The sequence below is a fragment of the Chrysemys picta genome, chromosome 1, assembly GCF_011386835.1.
Source record: "Chrysemys picta bellii isolate R12L10 chromosome 1, ASM1138683v2, whole genome shotgun sequence".
Classification (NCBI taxonomy): Eukaryota; Metazoa; Chordata; order Testudines; family Emydidae; genus Chrysemys; species Chrysemys picta.
The window spans coordinates 26085865-26099314 of NC_088791.1; the positions used below are offsets into that span (position 1 = coordinate 26085865).

The window sequence follows — 13450 nt, forward strand, 5'->3', positions numbered from 1 at the left end:
TCTGTATGAGAGGCGGTACACGGAAGGCCTGGTCCAAAACCCACTGAAGTCAAAAGACTTCCACTGATTTCAATAAACTTTGGATTGGGCCTGGAATTTACAGGCACTCTGAGCTCACTACATTTTGAATACAAAATAACATTGCTAAAAGAGAGCAAAACCGAATAATCTAATTTGGTCATCTATCTTTATTCTGTTTGTGACGCTGGCAGTCCAGGTGCCAGCTCATGCCAAGGCCCCAGGCCTCACTGATCTTGACAAATGCATAGCTGGAAACCAGTCTGGTTTACCTGTGGGTTACTATCGTTAAAACGCACATTAGTGTTATAAAAATGCGTTTAATTCTCAGACTTTATGGAATGCTTATAGAATGCCGCATGCATGAATCCTACTTATATCTGTATCCCACGCTAAAAGGTAATACTTAAGTGTTTGCTCTATAACTGTAAAATGTTTGTTCTAAAACTATGTAACTCACCAACCAGGAACATTTTTTCAAATAATGCAAAATCCTGGATTCCTGCAGAAGATGTCATCTCCCGCCCATCAGCAAGGACTATTGAATCCATATGAGTTAGTGTGGAACAAAGACTTTGTTGATTGCTCCTCCCACCCTACCATGAAGAGGTTACGTGCAGAAGCGCTCGGCCCATCAGCCTGCACTCTAGAGAAGTGGGGATAAAAATCCCTGACCAGAAGGAATTAGGGTCTCTTTATGCTGTCTGGACCCTGAGGGGCAAAGATTCCTGAACATAAACAAGAAATCCCCAGGCTGCTTGGCTTGAGTTAGCTCCAAAGGACATAAAATCTTGCTTATTATAGAAGCTTCTATTCCCTTTTGAATTTAAGATTGTATCTCACATGTGTGTGCATGCTTAAATGCTTTAGCCCTGTAAATAACTCTCATTTCTTTTTCCTAGTTAATAAACTTTTAGTTAGTTTTTTATAGGACTGCCTACAAGTATTGTCTCTGGCATGAGATCTAAGGTGCAAATTGACCTGGAATAGTGACTGGTCCTTTGGGACTAGGAGTAATCGGAATATTTTGTGATCTTTGATGTAAAGAGACCATCTGTCACAGAGACAAGCTTGTCTGGGTGGCAAGGTAGATCAGAATGACCAAGGGGTCTGTGATTCTATGTTAAGGCTGTATAGTGCCTAAGGAGTTTACAGTTGTTAGTTGGTTGGTGAAATCTAAGTATAGAACTCGCAATATCACTAAATATTCTAGACAAAGCAGATTTTTTCCTAAAAATTCAGTATTCTTCATGTACAGTACATATACTTACTGAAAGTACAGTTTCTTTAAGTTTTTGCTGTAAAAGTTCCATGCTTTGCCACATAACTCTTCAGTCATCTAAACAAATAATATATTATATTAATACACAAATTAAAAAATGGTATTGCATAGTGAATGCTTAAAAAGTAGCCAAAAATACTGGCAGTTTTATTTTCCATATTGATCGATGCAAATTAAATGGTACAGTTCAAAGAAATTCATGTTCAGATACAATTTTCTGTCTATGAAATTTTTCTATGTATCTTTCTTCCCCATCAACTTCTTTCAATATAAACCTGCTTTTACAGGCATAAAATCTGAAGGCAAAAACTAAATATAGAACTGAACTGTACGTATGAAGAAGGCATTAATCTAGCTCAATGTCAGCATTTCTTCCCCAAAATTCACTGTTTTACTGATAAAATATATTTAATTGCTAGAAACATTCTATCTTTTCTTTTAATTCTTCTCTTTTACTTTGTGATTTGCTAGAATTTAATAACCTTATTAGGGCTGTCAAGTGAGTAAAAAAATTAATCATGATTAATCGTGCTGTTAAACAATAATAAAATACCATTTATTTAAATATTTTTGATGTTTTCTACATTTTCAAATATATAGATTTAAATTACAACACAGAATGCAAAGTATACAATGCTCACTTTATATTTATTATTGATATTTATATGGATCTATTTAAAATGCACTCTTCCAAAATCTTGGGTACATGTAAAGATTTTTTCTGTAATTTCATAAATTATACAGGACCACTGCCCAATTCTAAAGAACCTTCTTCATTTCCTTTGCCAATTACCTTAATGTTCTTATTTAGTAGAATCAATCAAACCAAATAATACACAGAACCTCATGAAACTGAAACTGGGTCCAGATGCACTTGGAAAGATTGTAACATAGAAGTAAGTTCATTACATTGGTAATTCTGTCCAATTTTGATAAAGACGCTACCATTTTTGGTGATCTATCATATGCATAGACAACATGCCAATATGAAGATGTACATTTTGGAAGATCATAAAACTAACAAATAGAAACAAATGCAAGGTACCACCATTCCTTCACATAAACTACAACAGAAATGGCAGAATCATGAAATAAACTTGAAGGCAAAATTAAACCCTTCTGTACTGGAAAGATTTTTTTAAAGTACAGATTCAGTGTAATTGCTCAATGATTGTTACCAGCTGTTCATCATTTAGTCCAAAAAGGATGTGCAAATAAGTTTCTGAAATCCTCTTTAATTTTGGCCTCAAGGATGAATCAATACATGTATCCCTGCAAAACAAATAAACAAAAAAGCAAATCATGTAAACCACATTAGTAACACCGAAGGAAAATTAATCTCCTCTCTACAGCTAATGGATTATTTAATACCCTTACTACCTTCATTCCAACTGTGTTAATGAGCCAAATTATGTTCACCTACTATATGAAAACAGATTAAGTTCAGTGCTATGTTCAGAGATACAGTTGAGTCATTTGGGGTCAAAATTTAACTCATCTTTAAAAAGATATAACCTAATGGAAAATGCTCAAGTTACAAAATATTTTTCCATTCTTAATGCTGATTTTTTTTCAAACAGTCACTATTTATGTATGACTTACAGACCTTCATGCAATGTTTTCTGCTGATGCAGAGTAGTCTGTGAGGATGCATAGGAAGTAAAAGTAATTAAAAAAAACTTAATCCCATAACCAAATGAACAAAACACAGCCATGTTGATTTATACTTCCATGAGAAACACGGGAAAAAAATAATGTTTGTCAGAGGATAAAATCAATAGAAAAAGAAATTCTATTTCAACCTTTTAAGAAGACATTAAAAATAACGGAAAGTAAACACAGAAGACCCCATAATTATGGACCAAACTGTTACATTTAGCTCCCAGTGAACACTAGGGGTGTGGAGAATCCTATAACCCCATAAATCAGTGGTCCCCAAACTGTGGGGGGTGCCCCCCAGGGGAGCATGGAGGAACGTTTGGGAGGGTGCAGCAGGGCCTGGGCCAGTCCACACATGGGGTGGGGAGAGAGCGCCATCCAGCCCCGCTCTGCCACCTGCTCCACTCTCACCCTGCCTCCAGCCCCAGCCCCAGGTCCGGCACCAGTCTCAGCCACCAGCTCCTGGCTCTGTTCCTGGCTGTGGCTCCATACCTGGCCGCGACCCCAGATACGGCCCCAACCGTGGCCCCAGCTGCAGTTCTGGCCCCAAACATGGGCCCGCTGTCGGACACGGCGCCCGGCCCTTACCATGGCCTGGTAAGGGGGAGCATGAACCAGGTAAAGGGGGGCACAGACAAAAAAGTTTGGGGACCACTGTCATAGAGAGCTCCAGGAGGGGGGTTAGTATGCAGAGAGACTGCACAAACTGCACCATACCAATGGATGGTGCTATCTGCTCTATAGGTCAACTGGTCCATTCCATGGGCTGGTACAGAGAGAGGTAGGGACACGGCTCCATCTCCTCCTCACCTCTCATCCCTTCAGGGTGAGGTGGGACCCTGATGGCATAGGGAAGCAGCAACTACTCCATGTGCTACTCCTGAGGGCATTCTGTGCCAAAAAAATTAAAATTCTGCACATAGTATTTTACAATTCTGCAAGTTCTATTTGTCAATAAATAAATGCAGAGGCTCCAGAATGGCAGTGGGGAGAAAAGGCTACTGGCTGCATCCTGCAGTCCCCCCACCTCCACCCCAGGACACGGACTCAGCGGTGAGGCTGCACCAGACCCTGACACAGCACAAGGCCTGGGCCTGCCCCAAAAACACCCTAGGGCCCTGCCTCTCTGTGCCAGGTGCACTAGATGTGGGGCAGGCAGGCTCAACCAGGCAGGATCCAAGTGTAAAGGGGCTCAATGTGGGGGGATCCAGGTGTGAGGTGAGAGGGTACTGTGTGGGACAATCTGGGTGCAGGCAGCTCAGTGGGGGGGTCTAGGTATGGGGGGATCTGGATGCACAGAGGCTCACTGGGGGGGTTCCAGATGCAGGGGCAATGGGACTCTGTAGGGGCTTCCAGGTGAAGATGGTTGGGGCTCAACGGAGGGGTTTGGGTGTGTGGGGGGGTCTCAGCTGGGGGTTGGTGGGGTGGGGTCTGGGTGCAGCTAGTTGGGGGTCAGAGGTGTGGTGTCTGGATGTGGGGGCTCATGGTGGTGCGGGGAGTGCGGCTTGTCAGGGTGGGGGTTTGAGTGCAGGGAGCTCAATGGGGAGTGGTCTAAGGTCTGGAGGCAGGGGGTCTGGGTGCCAGGGGCTCCAGATGATGGGGTTAAGGTTCAGTGGGGTAGGGTTCGGGTATGGAGTGCTAGGGGGTTCTGGGTGTACGGGGTGAGGCTTGGCAGGGGTGTCTGGGTATGGAAGGTCCAGATGCACAGGGGTTGGGAAGATGGGGGAGCAGCTCCCCATACAGCGACCTCTCCCCCCCACAACTGAGGAGTGATGAGGGCAGGAAGCAGGGGAGGATGCTGAGCTTCCTGCAGCTGGGGGAGGTTTCTTGGGGTGGGTCTGACACAACTCCAGCCATTCCTTGCAGGGGAAGAGGAAGTCCCGTCCTCTCCTGTCTCAAGCCCAGCCGGGACTAGCCGATCCCGGCTCAGGGTAGGAACCACTGGCTGGGGTATCTCCTGCCCCGCAGTGATTTACCTCTCCGCTGGCTGCCTGAAATGATGTATCTGTGCTGCTAGGGAGTGGCGTGTGACTGCTCCTGCAGCTTCCCTTTCCTTCCCTCTCAGGAAGTCTTTTTTCTACAGGGAAACAAAGAAATCTGCAGGGGACATGAATTCTGCGCACACGCAGTGGCACAGAATTCCCCCAGGAGTAATATGCAAAGACTACAATTGTGTGTGACCCTTGCACAGGGTATGTAAGGGAGAGAGGTTCCATTAATATTTCCCCTCACACCTGTGCACCTGCACATGGGCGAGTCACAGACTGGCCCTATGAAATCAAAGCCACTTTTCTCCATTATCTTTTGCTCCACCTCTCCTTTTGCCATCTTTAGTCCCCTAACTTCTCTATCTGCTGTCTAACTATGAGCACCAACTATGCCTTTTTGGGCCTGATCCAGTGAAGTGCTGAACACCTCCATTTCCCACTGACGTCACTGGGTGTTAGCATGCTCAGCACTTCACAGGAACAGTCCCTTAGTAAATAGGATGCATCAGTGATGGCAGATGCATTGAAGCAGAAACCTGAGAAACTGCATGTTATATAGTCATCCAATCTGTCTACATAATATAAACTTTAATACAAATTGATTTAAAACCAATCCAGTTCTCCTTCTTTGATAAAATTCCCACTGGCCTCCAGAATGAAAGCCTTTGTAGAGAGTGTGTTACTAAAATCTTAGTCAACAAAAATGCTCATTTTCTCTTTTTTTCCTACATCTGTTCTTTCTTTACACTGAGGAGAGGGATACAATATTTGAGGCTTTCCTACAGATTATTCTATAGCTCAATTTAATCATTATGATAGTTTAACATTCCAGGTTTCATTATTGCACTCATTATCTCTAAGAATAAAGCTGTGCACCTGGAAAAGCTCTATTTGGTATAAAACACAGCAACCCAGCTGCTCAGGAACACAGGTCACCAAGACCACATCAGACTGCTTCTCTGCTCTCTGAACTGGCTCCCCCAAAAAAAGAGTCCAGTTCAAGATCTCTGTCCTAATATTCAAAGCCCATATAGACTGGACTTAAGTACCACAGAGATCACCTCTTCACAAGCATGACCTCACATGAATTATACTGGAACCATGAAACTATTCACCTATAAGTGAAGGATCTTGAATGAGAAGACTGGACTTTCATAGGAGCTGGACCTACATTACTGAATTTATTCTCACAAAAGGTAAATACAGCCCTGGGGCCTCACCATGTTCAAAACTGAATACAAAACTCATCTTGTCGACTTGGCTTTCCCACAACAAGCTAATCAGACATACATACACCCTCTGTCTCTCACATACCACAAACTATAATCAAGATATTTCTCCTACACACTGGGAAGGAGAAAAGTAAGAGAGCAAGTCAGACTGTTATGGTGATTTCTATTTTAAGTACTTGGAAGGCACTCAGTTACTATAGTGACAGCGCCAATATATATTTAGATAGTTAGTTAGTTAGTTATTAGGGCCCAATCCCACCTCCAGCAAAGTCAGTAGAAATATTCCCTTTGACTGCAGTGTGAATGAGATTAGCCCCTTAGCCTGTAGTTTCTTTTCCCTTACTGTGATGCCTAAGTTTCAAAAAGAGAGACAGGTGAGAAATAAAAAATGGAAAATAAGTCTCTGAGTAATTCAATACATTTAGAGCCACATCCTTAGGTGGTGTAAATCAGCACTGACTTCAATGAAGCTATGCCAATTTACACCAGCTGGGGATATAGCCCATAATAACAACGAGATGGCACCTTAAAGACTAACAGATTTATTTGGGCATAAAATAAATTCGTGGGCATAATTCGTGGGCAAAAAACCCACTTCTTCAGATGCATGGAGTGAAAATTACAGATACAGGCATAAATATACTGGCACATGAAGAGAAGGGAGTTACCTTACACAGGGCCGGCTCCAGGCACCAGCTTACCAAGCAAGTGCTTGGGGGGGCCACTCCGGAGAGGGGTGGCACGTCCAGCTGTTCGGCGGCAATTCGGCGGATGGTCCCTCACTCCTGCTCGGAGCGAAGGACCTTCCGCCGAATTACCACCGCAGATCGCGATTGCGATCGCAGCTTTTTTTGTTTTGTTTTGTTTTTTGTTTTTGTTTTCGTTAGGTTGCTTGGGGCGGCCAAAACCCTGGAGCCGGCCCTGACCTTACAAGTGGAGAACCAATATTGACAAGGCCAATTCAGTCAGTGTAGATGTGGTCCACTCCCAATAATTGATGAGGAGGTGTCAATACCAAGAGAGGGAAAATTGCTTTTGTAGTGAGCCAGCCTCTCCCAGGCCCTATTCAAGCCCAAATTAATGGTGTTAAGTTTGCAAATGAATTGTAGCTCGGCAGTTTCTCTTTGAAGACTGTTTTTTAAGGTTTTTTTGTTGAAGGATGGCTACTTTTAAATCTGTTATTGAATGTCCAGAGAGATTGAAGTGTTCTCCTACTGGCTTTTGTATTTTACCATTCCTGATGTCTGATTTGTGTCCATTTATTCTTTTACGTAGAGACTGTCCGTTTTGGCCAATGTACATGGCAGAGGGGCATTGCTGGCACATGATGGCATAAAGCACATTAGTAGATGTGCAGGTGAATGAGCCTCTGATGGTGTGGCTGATGTGGTTGGGTCCTATGATGGTGTCACTAGAGTAGATATGGGGGCAGAGTAGACAACGGAGTTTGTTACAGGGATGGGTTCCTGGGTTAGTGTTTCTGTGGTGTGGTGTGGTGTGTAGTTGCTGGTGAGTATTTGCTTCAGGTTGGGGGGCTGTCTGTAAGCGAGGACTGGCCTGCCTCCCAAGGTCTGTGAAAGTGAGGGATCGTTTTCCAGGATAGGTTGTAGATTGTTGATGATGTGCTGGAGAGGTTTTAGCTGGGGGCTGTTCTGTTATTTTCCTTGTTGAGCCCAATAAATGGGGTTTTTTACCCACAAAAGTTTATGCCCAAATAAATCTTTTAGACTTTAAGGTGCCACCAGACTCCTCGTTGTTTTTGTGGATTGAACACAGCTACCCCTCTGATACATAGCCCATAATGTTTATCTCAAAATAAAAAGCTCAATAAATATATGTTATAAACAGAAATATAATATTAAATACATTTAGTAAATACTCTGTGGACAATTCAAATAAAAATAGACAAAGGAAAAATATTTTGTATGTTTTTAGTACAAATTCTCAATATTAATCAGTCTATTTGTAACATGCTATTAATCTCTGGGCATGAGGGATATTTATTTTGCAGGTGATAATAAATGCAATATTAGTGCTGTTTTAAAATTGATATTTCAATATTTGACACCACATAGAACACACAAAAACATTTGATAAGTACCATAAAATACCATCTAGTCCCTTCTCCATCATTTCTCTGATCTTTTCTTCTAAAAACTTAAGTGGATCCTCTGGACACATAATAAATATACCACATAGCAGAGTCTGCAAAAAAGAACAGTAAATTAACATCTTTCACGTCTGAAACTGTTACGCTAAACACAACTACCAAATGAATTTTAAATAGTATAACATTTATACAATTCTTCTCTATCGTTTTATCATTCTGTTTCTTTTACTTAATTCTTATTTTAAATGCTTTAATGTATGTATCAGTACATTTCAACTGGTAGCCCTCATGCCTCTGGTCACATCATAACAACAAAATATATGACAGGTTTCAGGGTAGCAGCCGTGTTAGTCTGTATCCTCAAAAAGAACAAGAGTACTTGTGGCACCTTAGAGACTAACAAATTTATTAGAGCATAAGCTTTCGTGGGATACAGCCCACTTCTTCGGATGCATATAGAGTGAAACATATATTGAGGAGAAATATATACACACATACAGAGAGCATGAACAGGTGGGAGTTGTCTTACCAACTCTGAGAGGCCAATTAAGTAAGAGAAAAAAACTTTTGAAGTGATAATCAAGGTAGCTCAGTACAGACAGTTTGATAAGAAGCACAGGTCATAAGCTGTGATTTTCTCTTTACTTTACTTTCATTTCCTACTTTCTTCTTCTATCTCATTCCTACCATTCCTCTCACCCCAAAATAAAGAATAATAAAAACCCAACAAAACATGTAACTAACAGAACTGTGTCAATCATCACTATGTTCACTTGCCTATATGCTATACCCAATCCTCACTATTTTGTCTGCTGGATTCTAAACTCTCCTGGCCAGGGCTGTCTCCATCTGTCAGCACCCAGCACAATGGAGCCCTGATCCTGAGTGCAGCCTTTTGGCCACTATCATAATACAAATGATTAAAAATAAAATATCAATAATACTTAAAACAGGAAATAACTGTGGCAACTGTGATATTTGCTGACCAATGTCAGTACACAAACACACTATTTATTCATTATCAAAATAATCTTTACCAGGGAAGAGCAGGTTTGTATAAAGGGTCATAGCCAGTCAGAATATGGGTGTGCAATAAGACTGTTTTGTCAGCATAGATATAGTCTGCTTTTTAAGACATTTCCATAGGGAAGCAGAACTAAGGAATACAAGAAACAAAAGATAAGTAACGAAATATCTTTTTCTTTAATGTATGAAACAACAAACAATGAACAACTTAAATTTACACTGTTTGAATATTTTCTTAAAATAAATGATAAATTGATTCTAACTTTAGCTTCTACTGAACCTCACTAGTAAAAAGACAATCTCCAAGATGTATCCAGATGACAATAACAGGGTGCATACAGAAATATCAACAAATATTATAAATTCATCATTTATTATAATAATTACAATATAAATAATACGCTGTTAAGCACAGTACTAGATATGCGGACAATATAGTGATTCTCTTCATGTGTGTTTTCACCTTAATACATTTTCCAAAAAAGACTTAAGGCTGTTCAAATACTCCCTCTGCTGGATTGAGCCAGCACCAGTCTGCTAAACTGATTGCATTTTTCATAGATTTTGAGTTCTTTTATAGCTTTTCTTTTTAATTGAATGTGCACTCCTTTTCTTTCAATGGATTTTCTAGGCATAGTATATGTACAAAAATTTGATCAAAGAAAATGCAAAATATATCACCAAAAATTTAGATCTGGGAATTCTTTTTTAAAAAATTGTACAAGAAATAGTGTCTTACGGCCTGATCCTGCAACCCATACTCATGTGAGTAATCCTTAATGATGATAATGCCCAACACAGATGTGAGAAAAACTGGGCCTAAACAGTACAAAGGTTGGCTTGTTCTCCTTAATTTCCCCAAGGTTCCAAGTAATTCAGGGGAGACCCATTACGTAACCAAAAGAAATAAGACTTGAGATATTAATAACGTTTCTAAATTAGGAATGTTATCCCTAACATTCAACAACTCAAATGAAAGCACAATCACACATCATAAAATAGCTTCCTCTCACTTAACATAACATTACCTAGCTAACAACAAAACAATCCAAAAGAATTCAAATTATCAAATTAAAATCAAGATGATGTCAAATAATCAGGCTAATTCTTATATGAACTCTATTCAATAACCTAGAAAGGTGCCCATCTGTAGTTTAACTTACAGTTCCACAAATTAAAGGTCTTTATTAATATAATCTAAACCTAAGTTTTGTACACAGGGAAAAAGCCAGGAAAGAACAAATCAATCCCAAGCCTGGACTATGCTTAAAATTCAGACTGATATAACTATGTCACACAGGGGTGTGAAAAATTCATATCTCAGAGCAACACAGCTGTGCCAGCCTAACCCCCCAGCGATGGCTAGGTCCTGGCTACCACTGCTCAGGGAGGTGGCTTACATTCAGTGACAGAAAAACCCCTTCTGTTGCAGAAGGCTGCATCTACATTGCAGGATTAGTGTGACATAGCTCTGGTCCCCATAGTGTAGACAAGCCTCCAGATTCAAGCCGTTAACATTTAGACTACAATTCCAATGTCAGTTAACCAAGGCCTCTTTTTTAAACTTCAGTTATTGTGTGATGGATGATACTTCCCTTCACCCAACATATACTCATACAACACATATTACCAATACAATTAATAATAGACCTTTTACAATTACCTAATCTTAGGTAACAATTAATTTGTGCTCTTTTAGGATTACGATATTTGTTTATAACGTCTTGAAACAGTATACCACTCATTCATCTTTAAAGCTGTTTGTGTAGGAACAGAGGAACCATTTCTCTAGGCTCCATTTCTGTGTTCAGTAATTGTTCAAAAATTGCATACACACACTTATTCACTCATTTACCTTTGTTAAATAGAATGATATTATTAATCAGCCAGGTCACCATCTGAACCGATAAAAAAAAATAAAGATTTTATACTTATGACCAGGTGGTTTGCTTGCAAACTCTTCAGCTCTAACAGTCTTCCAGATCTAGTACTACAGACAGAGAAATTGCTAGTGACGGTTTTGCTAATGCTGAGGGAAATTTTCTAACGCACAAAAAGACTGGTGCCTAACTCCCATTTTACTTTCCATGGGAATTAGAGAGCCTAACTTCCATTTTAGTCTTTGAAATTCTCTCTCTGCTAGCAGGTTCTGGCCAATAGGAAACCAATTGTGTGCTTGCTTAGCCAGACAAGTCTTTTGTTCTCCCTTCTCCAAGGTAATGGATCTCAGGGTTCTGGAACTTCAGTCTGTCCTTCAGATATCAGGTAGTTCAAAACCAATGTTAACAGTTGCATGACTCCATCATTCCACCCAATGGCATCATTTGACACAGTTCTAATGATATTTGAATTCAGTAATAGTCCCAAACATCATGAGCATTCCAGAATTAAGCAACAGAGAATTCTGTGGCACCTTTAAGGCCTTGGCTACACTTGTGGATTCACAGCGCTGCCGCAGCAGCGCTGTGAAGCGCAAGTGTAGTCGCGCTGCCAGCGCTGCGAGAGCTCTCTCGCAGCGCTGCAAGTACTCCATCTCTCCGAGGGGAATAGCTTGCAGTGCTACAAGCGAACGTGCAGCACTGCAGGCGCTGATTACACTGGCGCTTTACAGCGCTGCACTCGCTGCGCTCGGGGGGGGGAGTGTTTTTTCACACCCCTGAGCGCAGCAAGTGCAGCGCTGTGAATTGCCAGTGTAGCCAAGGCCTAAGACTAACAGATGTATTGGAGCATAAGCTTTCGTGGGTGAATACCCACTTCGTCAGACGTCTGACGAAGTGGGTATTCACCCATGAAAGCTTATGCTCCAATACATCTGTTAGTCTTAAAGGTGCCACAGGACTCTCTGTTGCTTTTTACAGATCCAGACTAACACGGCTACCCGTCTGATACTTCATTCCAGAATTAATATGTGCCATCTGGGGACCGTGTTAACGATGCCTATTCTCACAATTGTAGTCTTGTGATAGTTGACGTTTTACTTGAAGCCCCAGCTGCTGGAATCAAGAGATCATTTTTAAATAATGAATACTGATAATCTAATGCATGCTTCTGGCCCTCAGGGCTACAGAGAAAAGCTTGAAAATGTGAACCAATGTGTACCCTAAAATGTGTGTGTTTAAGAAACCAAGAGTATCATCAAATATAGCAGTCATATTAGGTCATTCCATACAACCTGCCTCAGAAAAATCCTCCGTATCTTTTGACCCAGAACAATCTCAAACCAAGATCTATTGACACAGTGCAGCCAAGAGGATCTCAGCACCATCATTGCCGGAGGCATTGGAGATGGATCGGTCATGTGCTTTGGATGGAAACTGATTCCATCACCAGAGTAGCAGCAATAAGATGGACACCTGAAGGCAAGCGAAAACGAGGCCACCCGAAAACAACATGGCGAAGAGCTGTGGAAGCCGAGCTCAAAAACCTGGGGCACAGCTGGGGAACCATGAAAAGACTTGCCAAAAACAGACAGGAGTGGAGGAGCTTCGTCACTGCCCTAAATGCCAAAGGTGTAATAGGAAAATGATGATGATGATGATTAGGAGCTACCAAAGTTAACGGGCTAGCGGAGTGGCTGCTCTACAGTTATTCTGATTAGTAAAGAGGTTTTGACCAAAGTTTCCATGGCAATCCTGGCTACAAGTTTGGTCTGTTTGCAGAAGATGAATACCCAGAAAAAGTGTCTTTCACTTTTATCATACATGGTGTCTTTATTTTGTTTCTATTAAGGAAATTGAAATATGGCTTCTACATAGTTTCAAATGATTTTCATAGGGAATAAACTAACCAAAATTAAAAGGCTAGGAGAGAATCAGGTAACAATAGGGTGACCAGATGTCACAATTTTATAGGGACAGTCCCGATTTGGGGGTCTTTTTCTTATATAGGGTCCTATTACCCCCCACCTCCGTCCTGATTTTTAACATTTGCTGTCTGGTCACCCTAGGTAACAATGCTAAGGCTAAAATTATATATTCATTTGACTATCCTTACAACATTCAAGACTTCAGATAAGTTTTCTCTCCCCTGCGCCATGGTGTCAGTGACACGCTGTGACAGTCTCTGGGTGCTGCTGCAAGCCCAGCCTGTCTCGCAATCGGTGCTAACACAGGCTCAGCCGAACGCGGGTCTCGGC

The 13450-nt window shown here is 41.2% G+C and overlaps 1 protein-coding gene across 5 annotated transcripts in view; it reads right to left on the reverse strand.

Annotated features, from left to right (window-relative positions):
• FBXL13 (F-box and leucine rich repeat protein 13) overlaps positions 1–13450 on the reverse strand; it is a 164117-nt gene that overhangs the window by 150230 nt on the left and 437 nt on the right. For 2 of the 5 annotated variants that reach the window (XM_065557102.1, XM_042859370.2), the window contains exons 2-5: positions 9327–9445; positions 8281–8384; positions 2479–2572; positions 1290–1357 (exon numbers count right to left, since the gene is read on the reverse strand). In XM_065557102.1, coding sequence (XP_065413174.1) covers positions 1290–1357; positions 2479–2572; positions 8281–8360 — 242 coding nt within the window. In that variant the 5' untranslated portion in view covers positions 8361–8384; positions 9327–9445. The remainder of the gene's footprint in view (positions 1–1289; positions 1358–2478; positions 2573–8280; positions 8385–9326; positions 9446–13450) is intronic. The other 3 variants (XM_042859369.2, XM_005305811.4, XM_042859371.2) reach the window with 2 other exon arrangements.